This window comes from Gracilinanus agilis, chromosome 3, assembly GCF_016433145.1.
Source record: "Gracilinanus agilis isolate LMUSP501 chromosome 3, AgileGrace, whole genome shotgun sequence".
Classification (NCBI taxonomy): Eukaryota; Metazoa; Chordata; class Mammalia; order Didelphimorphia; family Didelphidae; genus Gracilinanus; species Gracilinanus agilis.
In genome coordinates this window covers 243898564-243919485 of record NC_058132.1, presented here as the reverse complement: position 1 = coordinate 243919485, position 20922 = coordinate 243898564, and the positions used below count along the sequence as shown (strand labels likewise).

General features: G+C 35.5%; 1 protein-coding gene across 2 annotated transcripts in view; it reads left to right on the top strand.

Moving 5' to 3' along the window:
* HNRNPA3 (heterogeneous nuclear ribonucleoprotein A3) overlaps positions 1-12648 on the top strand; it is a 32051-nt gene extending 19403 nt beyond the window's left edge. The window contains exons 2-11 of one of the 2 annotated variants that reach the window (XM_044669761.1): positions 7345-7467; positions 7567-7713; positions 7799-8009; positions 8230-8319; positions 8406-8501; positions 8598-8678; positions 9882-10028; positions 11070-11192; positions 11273-11342; positions 11435-12648. In XM_044669761.1, coding sequence (XP_044525696.1) covers positions 7345-7467; positions 7567-7713; positions 7799-8009; positions 8230-8319; positions 8406-8501; positions 8598-8678; positions 9882-10028; positions 11070-11192; positions 11273-11325 — 1071 coding nt within the window. In that variant the 3' untranslated portion in view covers positions 11326-11342; positions 11435-12648. Of the gene's footprint in view, positions 1-7182; positions 7468-7566; positions 7714-7798; positions 8010-8229; positions 8320-8405; positions 8502-8597; positions 8679-9881; positions 10029-11069; positions 11193-11272; positions 11343-11434 lie in introns of those variants that run through there. The other variant, XM_044669760.1, reaches the window with a different exon arrangement.
* The last annotated feature ends 8274 nt before the right edge of the window (positions 12649-20922 follow it).

The window sequence follows — 20922 nt, the reverse complement described above, 5'->3', positions numbered from 1 at the left end:
TTGCTTTCTCCACTGAGGTGGCCATCCTTGTTGTTGGGAAAGCCTGCCAAGAGTTTTGTGCATTTTTGCAGCATTCTTTCCAATCAAAGAAGGGCAGAGAAATAAAGGGGAAAAGAGAACCGAGGATTTAAAATCAATCAAGAAACATCTATTAAAGGACTTCTAGGTGGGTCACTGGGTAGAATACCAGGCTTGAAGTCAGAAGGACTTGGGTTCAAATCTGGTTTCACACACTTTGATGCTGTGTGACAGTTGACTAGTCACTTAATTCCAATTGCCTAGCCCAGTAATGGGCAAACTTTTTAAAGAGGGGGCCAAAGGAAAGGAAATGCTCATCTGTCAATCTGTTTCTAAGGCAACTCTTTTGAAGTTTCATTGTATTCATCAGATTAGGAATAGTGTTGGGCAGCTGGATAGCACATTTCAGGCAGCCACATCTGGCCCACGGGCTGTAGTTTGCCCATCACTGTTCTAGCCCTTACTACTCTTCTGTCTTAGTAGATAGTAGATAGCAGAGAGATAGTATAGATACTTAGTACTGATTCTTTTTTTTTTTTTAAACCCTTACCTTTAGTCTTGGAGTCAATACTGTGTTATTGGCTCCTAGGTGGAAGAGTGGTAAGGGTAGGCAATGGGGGTCAAGTGACTTGCCCAGGGTCACACAGCTGGGAAGTGTCTGAGGTCAGATTTGAACCTAGGACCTCCTGTCTCTAGGGCTGGCTCGCAATCCACTGAGCTACCCAGCTGCCCCCCTTAGTATTGATTCTAAAATGGAAAGTAAGGGTTTTAAAAAAAGAAATCTTCATTATTTTATTATATTTATATATATTTAATTTACCATAATATAATATTGTATATTGTATAATAATGTGGTGTTAAAGTAAATATATATTTAAATAATATATATTAAGAAGGCCTACTCCATGCCAATCATTCAATCACGTCCAAATCTTTGTGACCCTGTAAGGGTTTTTTTTTGGCAAAGATATTGGAGGGTTTGCCTTTCCCTTCTGCAGTGTTAAATGGCTTGCCAAGAGCCATATAACTAGTCAATGTCTGAGGCTCTACTTGAACCCAGGTCTTCCTGACTCCAAATCTGATGCTCCATCCACTGAGCCACCTGGCTGCCTCCAGCTAGGCAGCAGCAACAACCATGTGCCAGGTACCATGTTAAGCTCTGCTACTGAAGAGCATCCATGGTATATAGTACAAGAGCCCTGAACTATCAGAGCATTAGGGTCAGATTTTACCTCCAATGCTTTCGATATAAACAGGTCTATGAGCCCCATTTTTCTCACCTCTGAAATGGGTACACTAATGACCAAAATATCTCTTCCCCTTCCCAAGAGCTGTTGTGAGGATCAAATGAAAATTTGGAACCTCAAAGTAATGAGTTAAATGTCAGCTATTATTATAATCATATGGGAACACTGCCCTCACGGAACCTGATGGCAAAATGTCTTTAATTTACAGTCTTAAAAATTATGAGACATTTATGTAGTAATTTAAAGTTTGCAAAGTAATTTATATATATTATCTCACTTGAACCTCACAGCAACCCTTTGAGGGACATAACGTCAATTTTATTATCTCCATTTTATATATGGAATTATCAAGGTGAGAGAACTTAAATGACTTAAATGACTTTTTCCAAGGACACAAATTAACAAATGTCAAAGACAGGCTTTTCTCACTCTAGGTTCACATGACCTCTAGGTTGCCCTAACTAACTCAAAGTGACCCAGCTAGTAAGAGACAGCTACAGGCCTCCTGATTCTGAAGTCAGTGTCTTTTCCCTTATTGCATCTCATTTCTTCTTGTTTATTTAAAGATGTATATCCCTCTATCTTTTCTCCTTTCTTGATGTCTTTTTGTATTTAACCTTGCTTTTGGAGATTAGGGTTTCTTTTTTCTCATGTGACAGTTGTAGAAGGTAGATTGAAAGAAATTAATTATCAAGAACAAAATTGTTATGCTTGGACTAATTAAGAATGCATAAACCCCATGAATTTTCTACCTTTGGCTTTCTAGGTCAACTTCAGTATAATCAGCTTTGTGTCACCCTAAGGGAAAAGTCTGCATGGAATTGAATAATAAGTATTCATTCTAGAAATTGTAATCAAGTAGATCATTTTAAAGAATGATGACACTGAATTTTAATATGTACATACTTGAAATTCTTATACATTCACATAGTTCTCCTTGTCCTACTCTTTAACTTCTCACTATTTTTGGCTCTTTCTTCCTTCTTTATGTTCTTTTCCCCTCTGGAGATTCACCTGTGCTTAAAAAAAGTTCTTTGCAATGTTCCTGTCATCATTATTTTCCCCATCATCATGATTTTAGGTTTAAATAAGGATAGACTTAATTTCTCCTTCCCAGCTCTTACTGTCCCCAAACCACAATATTATCCACAAATGTAACTTCTAGGTTCTTTTAACATAAGCAGAAAAGTACTAGTCATTTGGTGTTACAGTGAATCTTTCTTGTCTTTCCTTTATTTTAACTTAATTTTTAAAGGGGGGAATAATTTTTAATTAATTTTTTCAAAGATGTCCCCTCTCTTTCCCTCTTTCCCCCTTTTCTCTCTCTGTTTCTTTCTCTCTCTCCCTCCCTCCTTCTCTCCCCAAATTGGAAAGACAAGAAAAACAAAACTGTTACAAACATATATTCAAACAAAACATTTCCACACTAACCATGTTAAGAAAAAGATATGCTTCATTCTGTACTCTTAGTCCATTACCTCTCTATCAGAAAATCTGTAATCTATTGGGTCACGAGTCCTTTGGAATCATTGGTTGGTCACTATATCGGTCAGAATTTTTAAGTCTTTTTAAATTGATTTTTACAATATTATTATTGTATAAATTGTTCTGATTCTTCTCACTTCACTCTTCATCAGTTCTTATAAGTCTTCCCATATTTCTCTGAACCATTAAAGGCAGGTAGTATTTAAAGGGAAAACATTCATTTATGTCCAGTGATCAGGAAAGAGGTAAATGAATAAAATAACACCATCAAATACAGCAAGGACCTCTCTATCCTTATTTGGCTTTAGAATCACCTCTCACTCTGAAATGAATTTTATTAAATTTCTTTAAGAAAGAAAAGATAGAAGAGCATAAATAACTTCCCAGCTTCTGTTAATTTCTTCACAGTATGGCTAGTGTTTTTGCTGGGATTCTTTGTGAATTTATAGAAAGTCCTATGTTCCAATATAAATGCAATTACAAGAGCATTCTTAAAAGTATGAAAACAAGAAATCCTAGAGATTTTCTCACCCTTTAATTTAATCTATGCTCCTACTCAGTCCTTTTGATGTAGATAATTGAAAGTTGATTCTATTAGTAATCTGGCAGTTGTTCTTGTGTTCTTGTGTTGAGTCCATCATATTACCCCAAGTGATTTTTTGATCATCTAAAAAACTTATACAGCATTTGGGGAAGAATAAAAATCTGGATGGAAGATTAAATTATTTAATTCTCATTGGCAGAAATAGATCTACATTATAAATTTAAATAAGAGACTTGCTACCAAAAACTTCCAGAAATGGTCTTAAAATTCTGTGCTACAATATGTAGTAAGTTATGAAGAATGCATACTGGTTGTAGGGTTAGGCAGATGGCATCCTAGAGGGATCCCCAAGTTTTTTTCCCTTTTAAACATCAAAAAACTTTCACACCTTCTCATTATATTAGTTATAATATCTTTTTTCAATTTAATATAATTTTTTAAAAATATTTTTCCATGGTAACATGATTCATGTTCTCTTCCTCCCCTCTCCCAGAGCTGATGAGCAATCCCACTGGGTTATACATATAAATAATATCTTTTTTTTTTTTTTAAGTTTTCCCATGTTTACATGATTCATGTTTTCTCCTTCCTCTCATATTTCCCCCCTCCCAGAGTTGACAAGGAATTCCACTGGTTTATACATATATATATATTAAATAATATCTTTGAATGAGAAAATATATAATGACAGAAAGCTACTGTGAATTTGTTACTAATTTTTAAATGGCTGGAATTTATTAATCACAACTACATCTGTTTGGAAAACAGTAATATATAGAGTGAAAGATATTATTCATTCTTTGGAAGATATATTTGTTAATTATGGATTTGTGGAACCCTTGAATAGAGTGCTGGGTCAAGTCAGAAAATTGGGTCCTAGCCTCAACTCTACCTGAACAACTTTGAATAAGTCATTTAACCTCTGGGAGGCTCAGGTTCTTTCTCTATAAAAATGGAGATGATAATACCCATCCTGTCTGTCCTACAGTAGTGTTGAGGCTCACATGAAGGAATCATTATGGAAGGGCTTGTGAAAATTGCTGTAGACTTTAAAACATAATCAGCATTATATTCCTGGTGCAACGTAAGTATTGAGTTGCATGGAACACTCTTCCATTTTTTTCCACAGTTTTAGTAGTAGCCAGTATTTTCAGAGCTACTAGATATCCTACTACAGTACCTCTATTGATAGTCTCTCTCTACCCTACTAGATAGTGGATCCTATCTAGTATCTTACTAGATAGTCTATTATCATTCTGTTCTCAAAGCTAATTGTTTGCAGAATAGCAACTTTTTTTGGTGACAATTTTAGAGTGTTGCCTGGGATGCTGAGAAATTAAGCGACTTTACCTGGGATCAGCTAGTATTTGTCAGAGGTGGGACCTATAAATCCAAGACTCCAAGACCAACATTTTATTTTATTTATACTTTTGTATATGCATGCATATAGGTGTGTGTTCCAATATTTATGTAGTTACATATTTAAACATGGGTTGAAACATGTAAACATTTCCATCTCTCTATATAAAAGGATGGAAATTAATGTATATATTTTAGCCCAGTCATGTTTATGCTCTATTTTATTTCATATTAGTCCTGATGGTCTATGGAAAGTATACCTACAGTATACATATATGTATATATAGCAATCCTGGGTATTTAAAGCAAAAAGTACAATGAGTAGTGAGAATTCAGCAAGGTTTTCTTACATTATGCTTGAAAATTAATGTTAACTGAGAGACAAGGTTCAAGTATGATCAACTTACTAGTTAGGCTAATAATAATCAATAAATTGGGTCAATGGCTTCTTGATAATCAATAATCAATTCACCCTGAGTGAGGGTTGACAGGATCTCTTACACCTAAGTGTGTCTGCCTTCTCATTGGTCTCATGGTACATCATTTGGACATCCCTTGGCAAAAGTAAGATAATCCTGATTGATAGACGTTTTAGTGCTGGCGCTCTATCCCTGCCCCACTAGTTATCCATATAAAGGAACTCGAATTGGAGTTAAATGGATGGTGGATGAAGTTACAAAGATGGGAGACACAAATTAAAATAATAGAATTTGGACTCAAATGACCAGAGACTACCTGAATAAAAAGTTAAAAGATAAAAACTTGACCTTGAAACTTGTTTTTCCAGAAAGTAGATGAAGAATATTATTGTTGAAGTTGCTGTAGTTACAAGAGTAACTTGTAGCCTCATATGATGTGGGAGAGTATCAACCAATACTGGCTTGACTAAATCTTAAAAATAAAATTAAAATCCATTTAAAATTTCACACTCTCTTGCCTCAGACATGTTCCTTTGTTAAATTCACCTGTGACATTCCCTAAAAAGCACATAAACCAAAAGTCTGTTTTATTGGTTTAATGTCAAATAACTTTAGTTATAGCATCAATAAACCAGTCCAATATGAACCAGATAATTTGCTTTTGTTCCTTAGGCTCATAAATCCATTCCAGACATTGTGATGTTAGCATTTAGCACAGTGCCTAAAACTACATATGATGAATAGCTACTTAATACAAGCTGCTTCCTCCTTTCTAATGATCACTAGGAAGCTCAATACATTATTTCAACAAATAATTATTAAATCTATACTTTGTATTAGACACTGTGCTTGTATGCCAAGGATACAAAGACAAAAAAGGAAATAGTCTTTGCCTTCAGGGAGTTTACATTTTATGTGCACGCAGAATAGGAAATATAAAGTAATTTTAGAAAAAGAGAGTCTTAACAGTTTCCTAATTTCTGTTTCCTTGCCTAACATCTGTAGAATGGGGGAAATTAGGTATTTTTATATCTACCCTATGGATATTATGGGAAAAATAATGGTTAACATAAGAAGCAGAAAATAAAACAAAATTCTTTTAAGCCATATTAATAGTACCCAGGAAGTTTTAGTGGGTTGTTATTTTTGGACTTCAAAAAAGTTCACTGATTATAAAGTAGTTAAAGCTTTTTTCAATGACTGCACATAAAAACAGTACTTTATAACATTGTCAAAAGAAAATAAAGTTAAATTATTTTTGTTTTACCATTTAGCTTCTTTTCAAAGCAGGCCAATATTCTCAAAATAGCAATGTTGTATACTGACGCTTGGCCATAATCTGAATGTCATCTACACAGTGTCCCTTTTGTTCTGAAATAACTTAATAAAAATTAGGTTGGCTCAAGTTTCTTCAACCTCCCTTTCCTCTGTGTTTATATATTTATTAGGAATTTTCACTTTTTCACTTCCTTTTTACTCATAGAAAATCCTTTCTATAGAACTAATTAGAATTAGTTTTTAGTAGAAAGCCAAGCAGTATATGATTGAATTCTTCATACTTGTGCCTAATATTAGTCCATGAACCAAACATTTGAAACAGGATAAAGAATGTGCCAAAACAAATGGAAATTTAGCAAAATAAATTTTGCCTGAAAGGAAGAATTGTTTTTCCTTCTCAGATCTAACACTGATTTCTAGGCATTTTCCATTCACCATCTGATATAAAAGTTTTTTTCTTCTAGAGAAAGTTTTCCGTTTCTTTTATCTCTAAATTTCTAACGGTCCAGGTACCATTTAAAATGACTATAAATGTGCAATCGTATTATGTCTTTAGAAATGTATGTGCCTTTATTTAAAATATTTCAGTGAAAACAACTGCTTGAACACATGGGTTGAGGGGGATATGATTTGGGATACAGACTCTAAACGACCACCCTAGTGCAACTATCAATTAATATGGAAATAGATTGCGATCAATGATACATGTAAAACCTGGTGGAATTGTGTGTTGGCTGTGGGAAGTTTGAGGGCTTGGGAGGAAGGGAAAGAACATGAATCATGTAACCATGCAAAAATATTCTAAAATAAAAATAAAAGATAAAATAAAAGATAAAAAATAATAAAATAAAATATTTCAATGCTTTAAAAAATTCTAACTACCAAAAAATGACTATTAAAAATGCTTAGTCCAGGTCTCAAAATGGAGGTAAAACAGCCTCCCGGCCGCCCCCAGCCCGACTCCGGCCGCCGTCGCCGCCGCCGGGGGGAGGAGGGTCATGATCCAAAGGAACCAGAGCAGTTGAGAAAACTGTTTATTGGTGGCTTGAGCTTTGAAACTACGGATGATAGTTTAAGAGAACACTTTGAAAAATGGGGCACTCTCACAGATTGTGTGGTAAGTTGTTAAAATCTAAATAGAAGTTACAAAAGTTAAATGAAATAGACTTATACGAACTGGGGCAACAAATTGTAACATGTAAAATGTGTTTTGTAGGTGATGAGAGATCCCCAAACAAAACGTTCCAGAGGCTTTGGCTTTGTGACTTATTCTTGTGTAGAAGAGGTAGATGCAGCAATGTGTGCTCGGCCACATAAGGTTGATGGACGTGTAGTAGAACCAAAGAGAGCCGTTTCTAGAGAGGTATGCCAACAGTTCATATGCTGTGTACTCAGCATGAAATTGTTACAGAAAGTTGCATTTTTTTTTTATTTTTTTTTAAAAATAGGATTCTGTAAAACCTGGTGCACATCTAACCGTGAAGAAAATTTTTGTTGGTGGTATTAAAGAAGATACAGAAGAATATAATTTAAGAGACTACTTTGAAAAGTATGGCAAGATCGAAACTATAGAAGTTATGGAAGATCGACAGAGTGGAAAGAAGAGAGGATTTGCATTTGTAACTTTTGATGATCATGATACAGTTGACAAAATTGTTGGTATGTAACAATTTCTTAGATCTGGGATGAGCAAAAAGAAACATTCTAGCTTGAGTTGTGAATTGGATTTGATAAAATTAGTTGTAATTCCAATCCACATAATTGAAGGATCACACTTTTGAACATAAGGTGCAATAAATAACCTCACTTTACAGCTTGCTTTAAATCTGTCTTTTCCAAAGACAATTGTCGGTTTTTATTGAAACTTTGTTCTCTTTAGTTCAGAAATATCATACTATTAATGGGCATAACTGTGAGGTGAAAAAAGCCCTTTCGAAGCAAGAGATGCAGTCTGCTGGGTCACAAAGAGGTGAGTTGTATGATGTGTATGCACATATGTAGAGAATTTGTGAATGTACACTTAGGACTTAACTTTCTGGCCCTTATTATTTTAAGGTCGTGGAGGTGGCTCAGGCAATTTTATGGGACGAGGAGGAAACTTTGGCGGTGGTGGTGGAAACTTTGGCCGTGGTGGAAATTTTGGTGGAAGAGGTAGAATGATTTTTAAAATTTATTTCTAACATACCTCCCTGATTTTTATGGTATCTACAGTGTATTCATTTTTGTGTTTTGCTTTTTCCCCTGTAGGTGGTTATGGTGGTGGTGGTGGTGGCAGCAGAGGCAGTTATGGAGGTGGAGATGGTGGATATAATGGATTTGGTGGAGATGGTAAGACTTTTTTCATGCTATTATATTTTAACTACTTTTTTGCATTGTTCTCTCCACTGGGAATTTTTTGAAAATGTGTTTGGCTTATTACATTTTTCATCTTAATTACAAATGTGTATGATTTAGAACATTAAAGATAATTATATTCAAGACTGATTTTGGAGATGAAATGTGACATGTCTTCAGGGTTATATGTATGCATGTATGTATGTATGTTTACTGACTCCCCTTTAAGTGGTATTTCCTAAAATTATATTTTTTAGAGTTGGAAGAGGACCTTCAGTCATACTGTTTTTACATATATGTAATACTGCTGAGGTCCAACCTTGTTATTTTTTAACTTTTGCCTTCAGTCTTAGAATCAATTCTAAGTATATCCTAGGGCAGAAGAGCAATGAGGGTTAGGCAGTTGGGGTTATAAGTAACTTTCCCAGGACCACACAGCTAGAAAGTGTCTGAGGCCAGATTTGAATCCAGGACCCTCCTTGTCACCCAACCTGTCTCTCCACTGAACCAGCCACTTAAATGCCCCTCCAGCCTTGCTTCTTATAAAGCCATATAGTTTTGACCAGACACATTTATAGTATCACTGCATGCCATTTATATCTTTATGTATACAAATAGTATTAATAAGCAACTTTTTTTCCTGAGATTTTACTACTCCTCTGACTTGTAATTAAGATTAGCATGCTAACAGTTTATGCCAAGGTCTCCTTTGGGTTCTTACTATTGGTTGTAGTTCTAGTTTCCCCTGATCAGTTTTATTAATGAAAAATACTCAGATGAAAATACTTAAACCAACTAGTATAAGCATAATTTTGGTTTCTGGAAAATGTTTTATTGAAGTATTAAGTCGTCACAAGAGTATATTTAAACAATTTAATTACAGCATTAATTTTTGTCTTGTTCACATTCTTTAACAAGGACAGATATTGTTACATTTTTTGAATATAAGACAAATTGCTAGAAGGTTAGACTCTGCAGTATGACAATTTTATTGTAGTGTGCTTTTTAAGTTTAAAGAATATTAATTTAGCATACATGAAATCCTCTGAAGTATTGTAGAATAAGTACTTGTTACTTAGTCCTTAAAGAAGATTCTGTTTTTAAAGATCCTTGGATTAAAAACTTAGCAATATAGGTCATGTGTTTCTTTATGCATTTGTAAATATTTATGTTCCATGCTTTATTTACTTTTTTTAGGTGGCAACTATGGAGGTGGTCCTGGCTACAGTAGTAGAGGGGGTTATGGTGGTGGTGGTGGACCTGGATACGGAAACCAAGGTGGTGGATATGGTGGTGGTGGTGGAGGATATGATGGTTACAATGAAGGAGGAAATTTTGGTGGTGGTAAGCATTACACATTTCTTACTTCAAAATATGGGTAGGTTTAAAATTTGTATTTAGAATCTTGTGTAGTTCTAATATTATGGGTGCTCTGTTGAAAACCGGCATCTAATTAGCATTCAGTTAAACATTTTTAGGGTATGATCAACCTTAGAAAGGCTTTTAACAATAGTAGGTTAGTAAAAACTTAATGTGAATTGATATTAAAATGAAAGTTGTCATTTTGCTTTTGTACGGGTTTTGTTTTTCTTTAATAATGGTTGTCTGCCATATCCTTAGCTAAAATTATCAAATACCACTGTTTTAACTTTAGGGGTTTTTAAAACTTGATTGGGGTTAATGTTCACATCAGTGGATCTGAATGGTAAAGGAGCAGACTTAAAACCCTAGGTTAAATACCTAAGCACTTTGATAGTACTTGGGGGGTTACATAAAGTTTTTTTTCTAAATCTAGGTTTTGTTACCCATGTTAATGTAATCTTGAACATAATTTATGTGGGTGTATAATTGTATTTGTATGAGTTTATTCCATTTTATTACAGTTACAGTACCTGCATGAGCCTGACAGTCAACAGCATTTGAGCGCCTTCTGTGTGCAGTGCTGTATCAATGAGTTTAGAAGTTTGGCTGAGTAAGAAATAATAGCGAATCCAACAGTTGCATTAACTTTTAGGGTATTCACTTTCTGCCTAGACACTAGAAAACAGGGATAGGCAAGCTCTATTGTAGTACAGGGGCTACTAAACTGTTTCTAAGACTCGTGATATTCATATTGCTTTGATTCTTGCCTCTTTTATTGTTTTGTCATTTCTCCTCTTGCCCCCCATCCCTTTCCTATTCTCCCCTTCCAATGCCTTAGGCCTGTCAGTTGGCATCCATGGGTATTGCATAGTCCCATTAGTGACACATTTAAAGGGTTGCTAGCATCTGTGGAGAATACTAACATGGTTGACAGGAGAACATATGCATACAAGTAGTTTTACAGGGGAAATGTCATATTTATGTTATTGTACAGTAAAAAAATGACAATCTTTGTAATTTCAGGTAACTATGGTGGCAGTGGGAACTATAATGATTTTGGAAATTATAGTGGGCAGCAGCAATCAAATTATGGACCCATGAAAGGAGGCAGTTTTGGTGGAAGGAGCTCCGGCAGTCCTTATGGTGGTAAATATTATAATTTTCCATCCTTAATATTTGAGATAGTGATTGTAAAGAAAAGTTGACATATGTTGCTTTATTTTTAGGTGGTTATGGATCTGGTGGTGGAAGTGGTGGATATGGTAGCAGAAGGTTCTAAAAACTCATCAGAAAAGGGTAGGTATTCTTATATATTAATCATGATGATAAAGAATAAATGGAACTTTTCACTGAGTGTAATAATTTTTTTATCCTATATTATTCAACAGGCTACAGTTCTTAGCAGGAGAGAGAGCGAGGAGTTGTCAGGAAAGCTGCAGGTTACTTTGAGACAGTCGTCCCAAATGCATTAGAGGAACTGTAAAAATCTGCCACAGAAGGAACGATGATCCATAGTCAGAAAAGTTACTGCAGCTTAAACAGGAAACCCTTCTTGTTCAGGACTGTCATAGCCACAGTTTGCAAAAAGTGCAGCTATTGATTAATGCAATGTAGTGTCAATTAGATGTACATTCCTGAGGTCTTTTATCTGTTGTAGCTTTGTCTTTTCTTTTTCTTTTCATTACATCAGGTATATTGCCCTGTAAATTGTGGTAGTGGTACCAGGAATAAAAAATTAAGGAATTTTTAACTTTTCAATATTTGTGTAGTTCAGTTTTTCTACATTTTAGTACAGAAACTTTAATGAAATGCGGTTTTGAAGGTGTTTCCTTGTTAGTTAACGAGTAGAGAAGATCATTGTTAATTACTATTTTGTATGAATTTTGCTAAAGTTAACTGTAAAGAAACACCTGCTGACTTGCAGTCTAAGGGGAATCTATTCTCCCCAAACCAAACCATAATACCCATTGATATGAATGGGAGTTGACAAGTGGAGAGAATAGATCATTTGTATGTTTGCAATGTGTGTTTTAGATAACAACTAGGATTGGGTATTTAAATTAGTATATTTGTGAATTGATAGCATTAAGCTTTACCTTTCAAATGAAAATTTCAAATTACCTTTTGGGTTGTGCATATATATTTTTTTTAATTGTAATTCTCTATGATTTAGTGTGTTAGCTCTGCCAAGTTCTAGCTGTGTTTATTAAAAAGGAAAAAAAAATCCATTCTAGAGTTACCTTGGCCACCTTTGAAACTGCTGCCATAACATAATGTTGGTTTAGGAGATATCTATATAGTCTCCTAATTAAGTTCTGGATGATGGGAGGGGTGGGAGTAGGGGCAGTAGTTTTATTTTTTCTTTCCCTTTTGAAAGATTTTTCTTAATGAATTAAAAGAAATAGCCCACTACAAAGTCTGCTGTATCCAAATAAATAATGGATACTTGGGGTTTTTTTGTTTGGTTTTTATTTTGTATTAATTGGTTTAGGGGGGAAGAGGCCCAAAGATCTTCAAATACTTGCCTTGGTTTAATGTCTTTTTAATTTATACAAGCTGTCAGAGCAAGAGAATAAAAAGCACGCATTGTGAAACACTTAAATGGCTGGCATGCTTTCCTGCTTACACCATATGCATTTTTCTGGATGAAACCAAGGATAGCCTAGGTATAATCCTCTAAAACTACCTTCTTACAGCAGCAATGTAGCACAATTGTTTGGTACGCAAGCTTTTCGCTTCTGAAGACCCTGAATTCAAGTTTGATTCTAAGTAAGAATTCATTTGCACTTCAGTGCCTAGACAACATGTCATCACCATCATCATATATATCTACTTCAACACAATATTGGTATGAGTTATCAGTTTGCTTGAAAAACACTGATTGTGAAGGAGTTCCATGATCTAGGTATCTTGCCAGCATTATGTGGGACAATATCCCCACGTAAAGTCTACTGTTTTGCGCCAGATGATGCTTAATGTTTCTTTAAGTACTAAATATATATATATACGTGTCCCACTGTTGTCCTTTCTTTGGCCGCTGAACATTTTAATCCAGAAATCTCTATTTTCTGTTCAATTAAGCACTGGGCAAAACAAGCAATAAATGGAGGGTGGGACTGGTTTTCAATGAATTTACTCGTGTTGCTTTAACTTGTGCCATTGTTCAGTATTAATATGTGGATGCATGCTTTGCGAGCATGGAAATGGGTTGCAGATGTGGCAATTTTCCAGAAGTCAAACTCACAAACCAATAAATGTCATGAGCAGACAACACTGATTGTTAATGAGCATATGTCAATAAAGCAGGGTAGAAAAAAAATAGGTAAATATTGAAAATGGTTAAGTTCTTGCCAGTTTTAAGTTCAAAGACTTGCACAAGGACATATTCAATGTTCATGATTTAACCCTGGGTTCTTGGTTCAAAATAAAAGCTTGCAAAGTATTTCCTGACAATAGTGATAAAGATAGAAGGGGTAAGGGAGAGGAACATTCATTTTCAAGTTTGAAATTTGTTTCAAATAATGGTGACACTATTTCTTAATAGGTCATGAGGCCAACTGTACTTTTTGTGTTAACTCTGAAATTAGTTTAATAATGAGAAATTGTCAACTTATGAAAAAATTGTTTGCAACCTATAAGCAGGTGAAGTCTGATGGTGACCTGTTTATAAGTTGTATTAGCTTAGTTTTTGTGTACAGAGTGGAAAAAGTAAGCCATGAGGAAGGCGGTTTAACCAGCATTAAAGGACCTAAGATGTGCATTCTAGCACATTATGGATCAAAGGCAACTCAATAAGACAGGACTTCCGCAGCCTATTGAGTGGACAAGTCAGCATATTTAAAGAATGACAAGGCAGCAGCAAGAGCTTCAACTTCAGAGAAGTGAAGGCATAAGATACTGTGCTGATAGTGAGCTGCTTTCCAAAGGCTAGTTAAACTCTGCAATAAACAGCTGAAATATCGAAGAAAGTCTAGCAAGAGTTCTTCGCCTTTTGGAACATCCTTGAGTGATAGCTACTTGAGTTGGCACAGTCGATAGGTCTAGCGTTTAGACCTGCAAGGAAGGGCAATAAGCATTTAGGTAAGGTTTGCCTTTGAATTTTTTCACTAATTAAAGGGTAATTTTTTGTAAAGCAAGGTAAGAGTAATCTTTTTGATTTACAGGTTGAATGAACTACTTGCCTATATGAGGAATGCCTTGCATATCATCTTAAATTCGAAGGTTTCTGGCTGGGTAAGACTTAACAGTGTACAAAAGAATACCTGCATATGATGTCATTTAGTTTCCCTTTCTACTTTACATGTCCCATGCACATTTTTAAGCTTTTCATCTCTTACCAGTTATGAGTGATTCCCTCCCCCCCCCCATGTACACATCATCATTTTGAAACTCCATTTGCTTAATTCTGGGACCATTTTAACAAGGGAACTAACTACCTGTGGTTTTTATATTACAAAGCTAATATAAAGCCCATTGATGAAGCAGCCTATCCACCTCAGTCAGTTGTGACAAACATATAAAAATTGTTGACCAGGTTATTTGGTAACAGATATCAGTGATGGGCAAACTGCAGCCCCTGAAATGTTCTATTCGCGCCATGCGACATTCCTAATGTGACAAATACAATGAAACTTTGAAAGAGTTGCCTTAGAAACAGCCTGACAGATGAGCATTTCCTTTCCTTTGACCCCCTCTTTAAAAAGTTTGCCCATCACTGGATAAAGATAAATTTACTCTTAATGGGACCTAAACTCATTTACACTGAACTAAGGCACACAACAGCTTCACACCAGTCTTCTTGGGTCATCATATTTCCATTTTAAAGGTGAGGGTTTGGTTCAGTGATTTGCCAGTGCTATCCAGCTTATAAGATTTAAAGCTGTTATTTGAACATACCAGACTAATGGATGTCTTTCTTTGAGGTGCTTGGAGTAGGAAGTAGCAACTTTGCATATAAGGAGAGTGAAAGATGTTCATTACAAAATGAAAATGTTGGCAGCCTAGCATTTAGGTACAGAACTTAAATTTTCTTATATGGAGACTTTTTAAACCTATAACTTCTGTCTTAGAATTATTTGTTCCAAGGAAGAAGAGTGCGTAAGGGCTAGGCAGTGAGGCTGATTTTTTTCTCCTAGGCCGCAGAGGTAGGAATTGTCTGAAGCCAATTTTGAACCCAGGATCTTCTGGCTCTCAATCCACTGAGCCACCAAGATGTCCCCTGTCAGGCCTTTTAAAAAAACATTTCTTGTAGAAGTGACTTAGATATAAACATATTTGAGGAAACTTAACTACTTGGACCTCCGTTTCTAAAGAAATACTTTTTTATGTAAAGCAAATATGAATAAGCTTATAGGGTTATTCTAGACATTCAAATTTATGATTTTTCACCTCTGGTTCTTGTTTTCTAATAAAATAAGGTATTACCCACTGTCTAAAATTATCGTGAAAATAATTCAGACTGCTGTTTTTTTTATGCCTTATTAATCACAAATAATAGAAGCTTGTGTTTGATATAATGCTCTTTATACCAGGTATAGAATTTGCCCTAATCATTCCCCACCAAAAGCTAGCAATTTCCCTCATGTGAGATAAGGCTATCCTTAATCTGGATTCATATTTAACTTTTTTAATCACATCATTTAACAGAATTTAAAAAAGGAATCAATATGTGAATCTGATGCATACCTTTAAATCTTGTAGAATTCAGTTTTAAATTCTCTTTAAGAAAAGGGTTGGGGAGCAGAACAAAACTTTCTCCTAAAATTAGGATTTGGCATTTTTATTAAAAAGAAAAACGTTTCATTGTTAGGTGTTTTTTGTATAAGGTTTTGAAAAAAATGCCAAAGTTAGGGAATGTATTCCATCCTTTTCAAAGGTCTGCTAATAACAATATAAGGAATTAAGGCTTGTGTACAAATCAGTTACTAACTTCCAGCAGGTGAGTACTACATTCTCTTCCAAACACCCAACTATTTAATGCACTTAAAAAATAACACTATAACACTTTGGGGGGGGGGGTCCGTCATAAATAGCAAATAGACTAGAGGAGCAAAGTTCACTTAAATGATCTCAAATGATTCCACTTGGTTTAGTGGCTTCATTTCATCAGGAATTTTGGTTTACGAATTCTAAGTGTCAGGATATGTATTCAAGTAAAATTTGTTTTTGAAAACTGAAAAGCAGTCAAACTTGTGCCTATTGATTTTCCCAGTTATGAGTACAAATTTCATATAAAATTTTACACACAGGATAACTGGGTTCGAAACTTCTGGATGTGTTTGTTTCACGGGAAGGGAGGGACATTGATATTCTTAAAAGATGATTGGTGACATCTCTAATGCCCATTTGACCATGGTTTTCTGATTCATGCAAATCTGCCCTTAAAAAAACTTTCTACGGAGGGGAATCCTAATTTGGCTATTTTACTCTGACACCAGTTTAAGAGAAAATAGCTCAAACTATAGTAATATTAATGACTGGCGCAAACAGCTTTGTTGTCAAAGGTGGCAGTTGAGTGCTGCAGTGTTGCAGCAGCTGACACCTGTTTCTAAAATGGCAGGGTTTCTGTCATAACAAATATAAAAGACTACACAATCTGCTTACTGTTATTATATTTACTTGCTATTATGGTAATTGTATAAATAGTGGAAGAATTTTATACAAGTACTTGCAAAATACTTGAAGATATTCTGGATTTTCAGAACCTAGAAGGAATTGCTCATAATGCTTAATTGTAACAATGTATACAGTAATACATTTTCATTAAAATCTTTTTGCAAAGTGTGTGTGGTGTGTTCTGTGCCAACAATTCTAGTTGAAGTCAGGTGTGTGAGGAACATTTTCTAAGCAACAGTGATGGTTGAGTATGCATTATTCAGTGGACATTAAATACAAACAGGTAAAGTAGAAAATTGCTGAGATACTGATAAGGGAGAGAAAACATCTTGTTTAACTCTCCAAAGACAACAGGGGGGGAAATTGAGAAAAATTCTAACAAAGACACAGATTGACCTTAACTGTTAGGAATGGTAATGGGTGAAATAAGCAAATTCATCAATAACTGGACTGTGGATGCCTTTGAAAGGACTAGAAGGGGGAAGAAAAATTTATAATGGATGCAAAGCAATTTGAAGAGCTTTTTAAAATAGCATTCACAGTATATCTGATGGAGTTTATACACATGTTTTAGGAACTTGCACCATCTATCAATGTCATTAGGTGAAAGGTGCTTTTGCATATGTGTTTTAAAAGTCAGGAATGTAGATTAAGGTTGTGTTGGTCTTGTATGTACATTTAGTGAGCTTGGACCTGTTCTTAAGGTACAGTTTTATGACTTGAGTATATGATTATGGGGCAGTAAAACCTATGAGTTGGAGATCAGGTCCCAATTTGAAATGAGGTGGCCACAATTCAGCTGCCTGATCTTGGGCAAGTCATTTACCTTTCACCTGTAAAATAGGGGTTAGATTAGTTGGCTTTAATGGAGTTTGTAGGCTTTTAGAGCCTACCAGAGGTGTTGTGCAAATTCTACCTGCAAGAACTTTGAAAGTTATGACTAGATACAGGATTGTAGTGATTGAGATGTTTGTACAGTTAATGACATTGGCTGCAAGAAGGCATTTAAGGAAATTAGTTGAGCCATAAGCCATGGTATAGATGTTTGACCATTTCCATTTTGCTCAAAAAACCCATAAGCAGTGATTTAGAGCCAAAGTATAAGAATCCCTTTTGGCTGCATGATGACTTAAAAAGCCATTTGTAAACATGTTTTGTATTTTAATTTTGTTGAATATCTCCCAGTTATATCCTAATTTAGTTTGCAGGCACACACATAAAAGAGCAGCATGTAATGGATCTGGCAGATATCAGCTCCTGGTGTTTTTCACTGGTTATGATTAACACCAAAATCATTCCTTTGTTTTTAGGCAATTAGGTTGACAAGAATGAAATGGATCCTATAGGTATGGTATAAAGGTGGGTACATAAAGTTTAGCTATAATGTGGAAACAAACTAGTGTAAAATGGAAAGTTTATGAAATTCTAATCTTAAATTTCAAACATGCCCAGGATTATTTTTTATGAGTGCTCATACACAGAATGATTTTTTGATGTTAAAAAGATGGTGCTTGAACATTTATTGCTTCAGTTTTCAAGTGTTATATTCAGTATTAAGGAAGCTTGGGTTTTTTCTGAGGCTTCAATTGTTTTAATATACAACTTGTCACCCAATATAGTTAGTTTTAATGTGGAACTTCTAAAATTTGTCAAGCACTGATTGATTATTCCTGTGAGGTATGAGTACTGCTGATAATCCCCATCTTACAAATGATTAAAGTCCGAATGGTGATAAGTTTCGGATCCTATTGTACCATTTGCATGGAACATGAAAGTGGAAGGCACACTGAACTTGGTAGTCTTGGCTGTAAAAAAGCAAATAAGTTGTATTATTGGCAATTGATTTAGCTCTAGAGCTAATAAAGACAGTTATTGTTTTGGTGGACATGTGAAGTATGTATATCTCATGGGGAACTTTAGATACTGTTAAAAATTACTGTTGAGGGGCAACAACTAGGTGGTGATGGAGAGAGGTCCTGGGTTCAAATGTGGCCTCACTTTCTAGCTGTGTGACCCTGCACAAGTCACTTAACCTAGCCCTTGCCACACTTACATTGTGGAAATGCTATCAATTATAAGACAGAAGGTAGGGGTTTAAGAAGGAAAAAATCGTTGATACCCTGCAAAGCCTGATCAATAATGCATTGAAAATATGAGGGATTTTGTCAAATTCAATGATAATACAATTAGGTGATTAGTCACATTTCTTGCTACTACTTGCTTATGTCCCTATGGCATAACACACCCTCTTAAAATAAAAAGATATAATGAAATCATGTTGTCTATTTAGAGTGTTAAATCTCTCCAGTTCCCATCTAGTAATAGCATTCTTCTAAGTGCTAAGCATTTATCCAAGTGGAAAAATACTTGAAGATATTTGGAGCTTCACTTGTTCTAGGATTACATCAAGTATATATTCCTTGGGAGGAGAGTTGCCCTTGATGGGTCTTCAAGAGAAAATCCTGAAACATCTATATTACCAATTTAATAAAGGTGATATATTCCATTTATAAAATGGTGTACAGGTTGTAAAGCATATTAGAGTTGAAGTATTACTGATTTTATTCCCTTTTTATGGATAAGGAGAGTCAAGGTTTGTGAAGATAAGCAACTAGTGCCTGAGGAGAAATAAGACCCCAACTTGTACCTTTCCCATGTCCACAATAACCACATTGTCTCATGAAAACTCAGTAGTTCCTTCAGACTTTGTCACAGGGATTGAAGGTAAGCTCCAGATATTGGAAATTTGTTAAGAAATGAGTGGTTTGGAATTTTTATGTTGTGACCTATGAAACAAATTTTATAAGCATAATAACCTACCATGTCTTGGGGATTAGGGAGACAGGTATGAGAAAGAATTATAACTAAGCATTTTAAGTCTGGTCCTAAAATTGCTTTAGTTCCAGGTGAGACAATATTGACATGGTAGATGGGTCATGAGCCTTGGAAGACAGGTTCTGAGTGCTGCTTCAGATGCGGTCGTGTGACCCTAGACAAGTCAATTAACATCTGGACTCAGTTTTCTCATCTCTAAAACAGGGAGGTTTGGTTTGTTGGGTTTCCAGGGTCCCTTCCAGCATTTAAATTGAGTTCCTGTCAAGTTTTCCCCTTGATTGCATTCTTAGTCTTCTCAAAGATAGTATTCTCAAACATCTAGATTGTCGTGCTTATTATAAAATACAATTCACATAATACTTGCTATTATGTACTCCTTCTACTAATAAACTTTTTGTCCAGAAGTTAGATTTAACTGGCATAAATTTGACCTCTGACACTAGCAGTGTGACCTTGGGCAATCACTTAACATATGCCTTGATCCACTGGAAAAGGAAATGGCAAACGACCCCATTATCTTTGCCAAGAAAACCCTATATGGGGTCATGAAGAGCTAGACATGATGGAACAACAAAAGGGAAGTAACTCCCTGAGGAGGAACTCCCTCAACCAATCCAGACATTGGAAACTTCTGCAATTTACAATCTTGGAGTTGCCTGAGATGTTGAGATTTTCTTAAGATCACAATTGGCATATCAGAGGCAGGATTTAAGTCACCCAACTCATCCATCCTGGACATCTTGCCATTTGTCCTTCTGACTAGAACATCATCTGGGTCAGACTTCGAGAGACCATTACCATCTCTCCCCATCCAATGAATTCATTTAGCCCATCATACCTAGGGGGACCAACCCAGTGCTTCCCATATCTGCCCTACACATTTCTCCATCTCATTTTCCCATTCTTGCTCTGGGTCAGTTGCGTGTGATTCCATTCTCTATCCCACAAGCCAGACCAGATTTGAACTTCAGAATATGAGGCTTCCTGACTCCACGCCCAGCCGTCTATCCACTGGGCCACCTAGCTATGATTATCTTTGTAGACAATTACTAGACCTCTCTGTATAATTCTAGTTCCGGAACTCCGATTCCACATCACCAAAATGCATGCTAGGCATTTCCAAATAGATATCCTCATCATCTCAATTAAATATGTCCCAAACTAATATCTCCTTTCTCCCTACTCATTCCCCTTTAACTTCCCTATAGCTCTTAAGGGTACCATCTTCTGAATTATTCAGATTTGCAGACAACCTTGGCCATTCTTTTATTTTTCCCTAAAGCTTTACCTTTTGTCTTAGAAGCAATAAATGATGGCAATTATGGCACAGGTGCCAAAGATGGCATGCAGAGTGCATAGCTGCTCCCCACCCTTTCTCCACTGTGTCTGATGACATTTTTTCACATCCCCACCTCTTTGCCTAGCA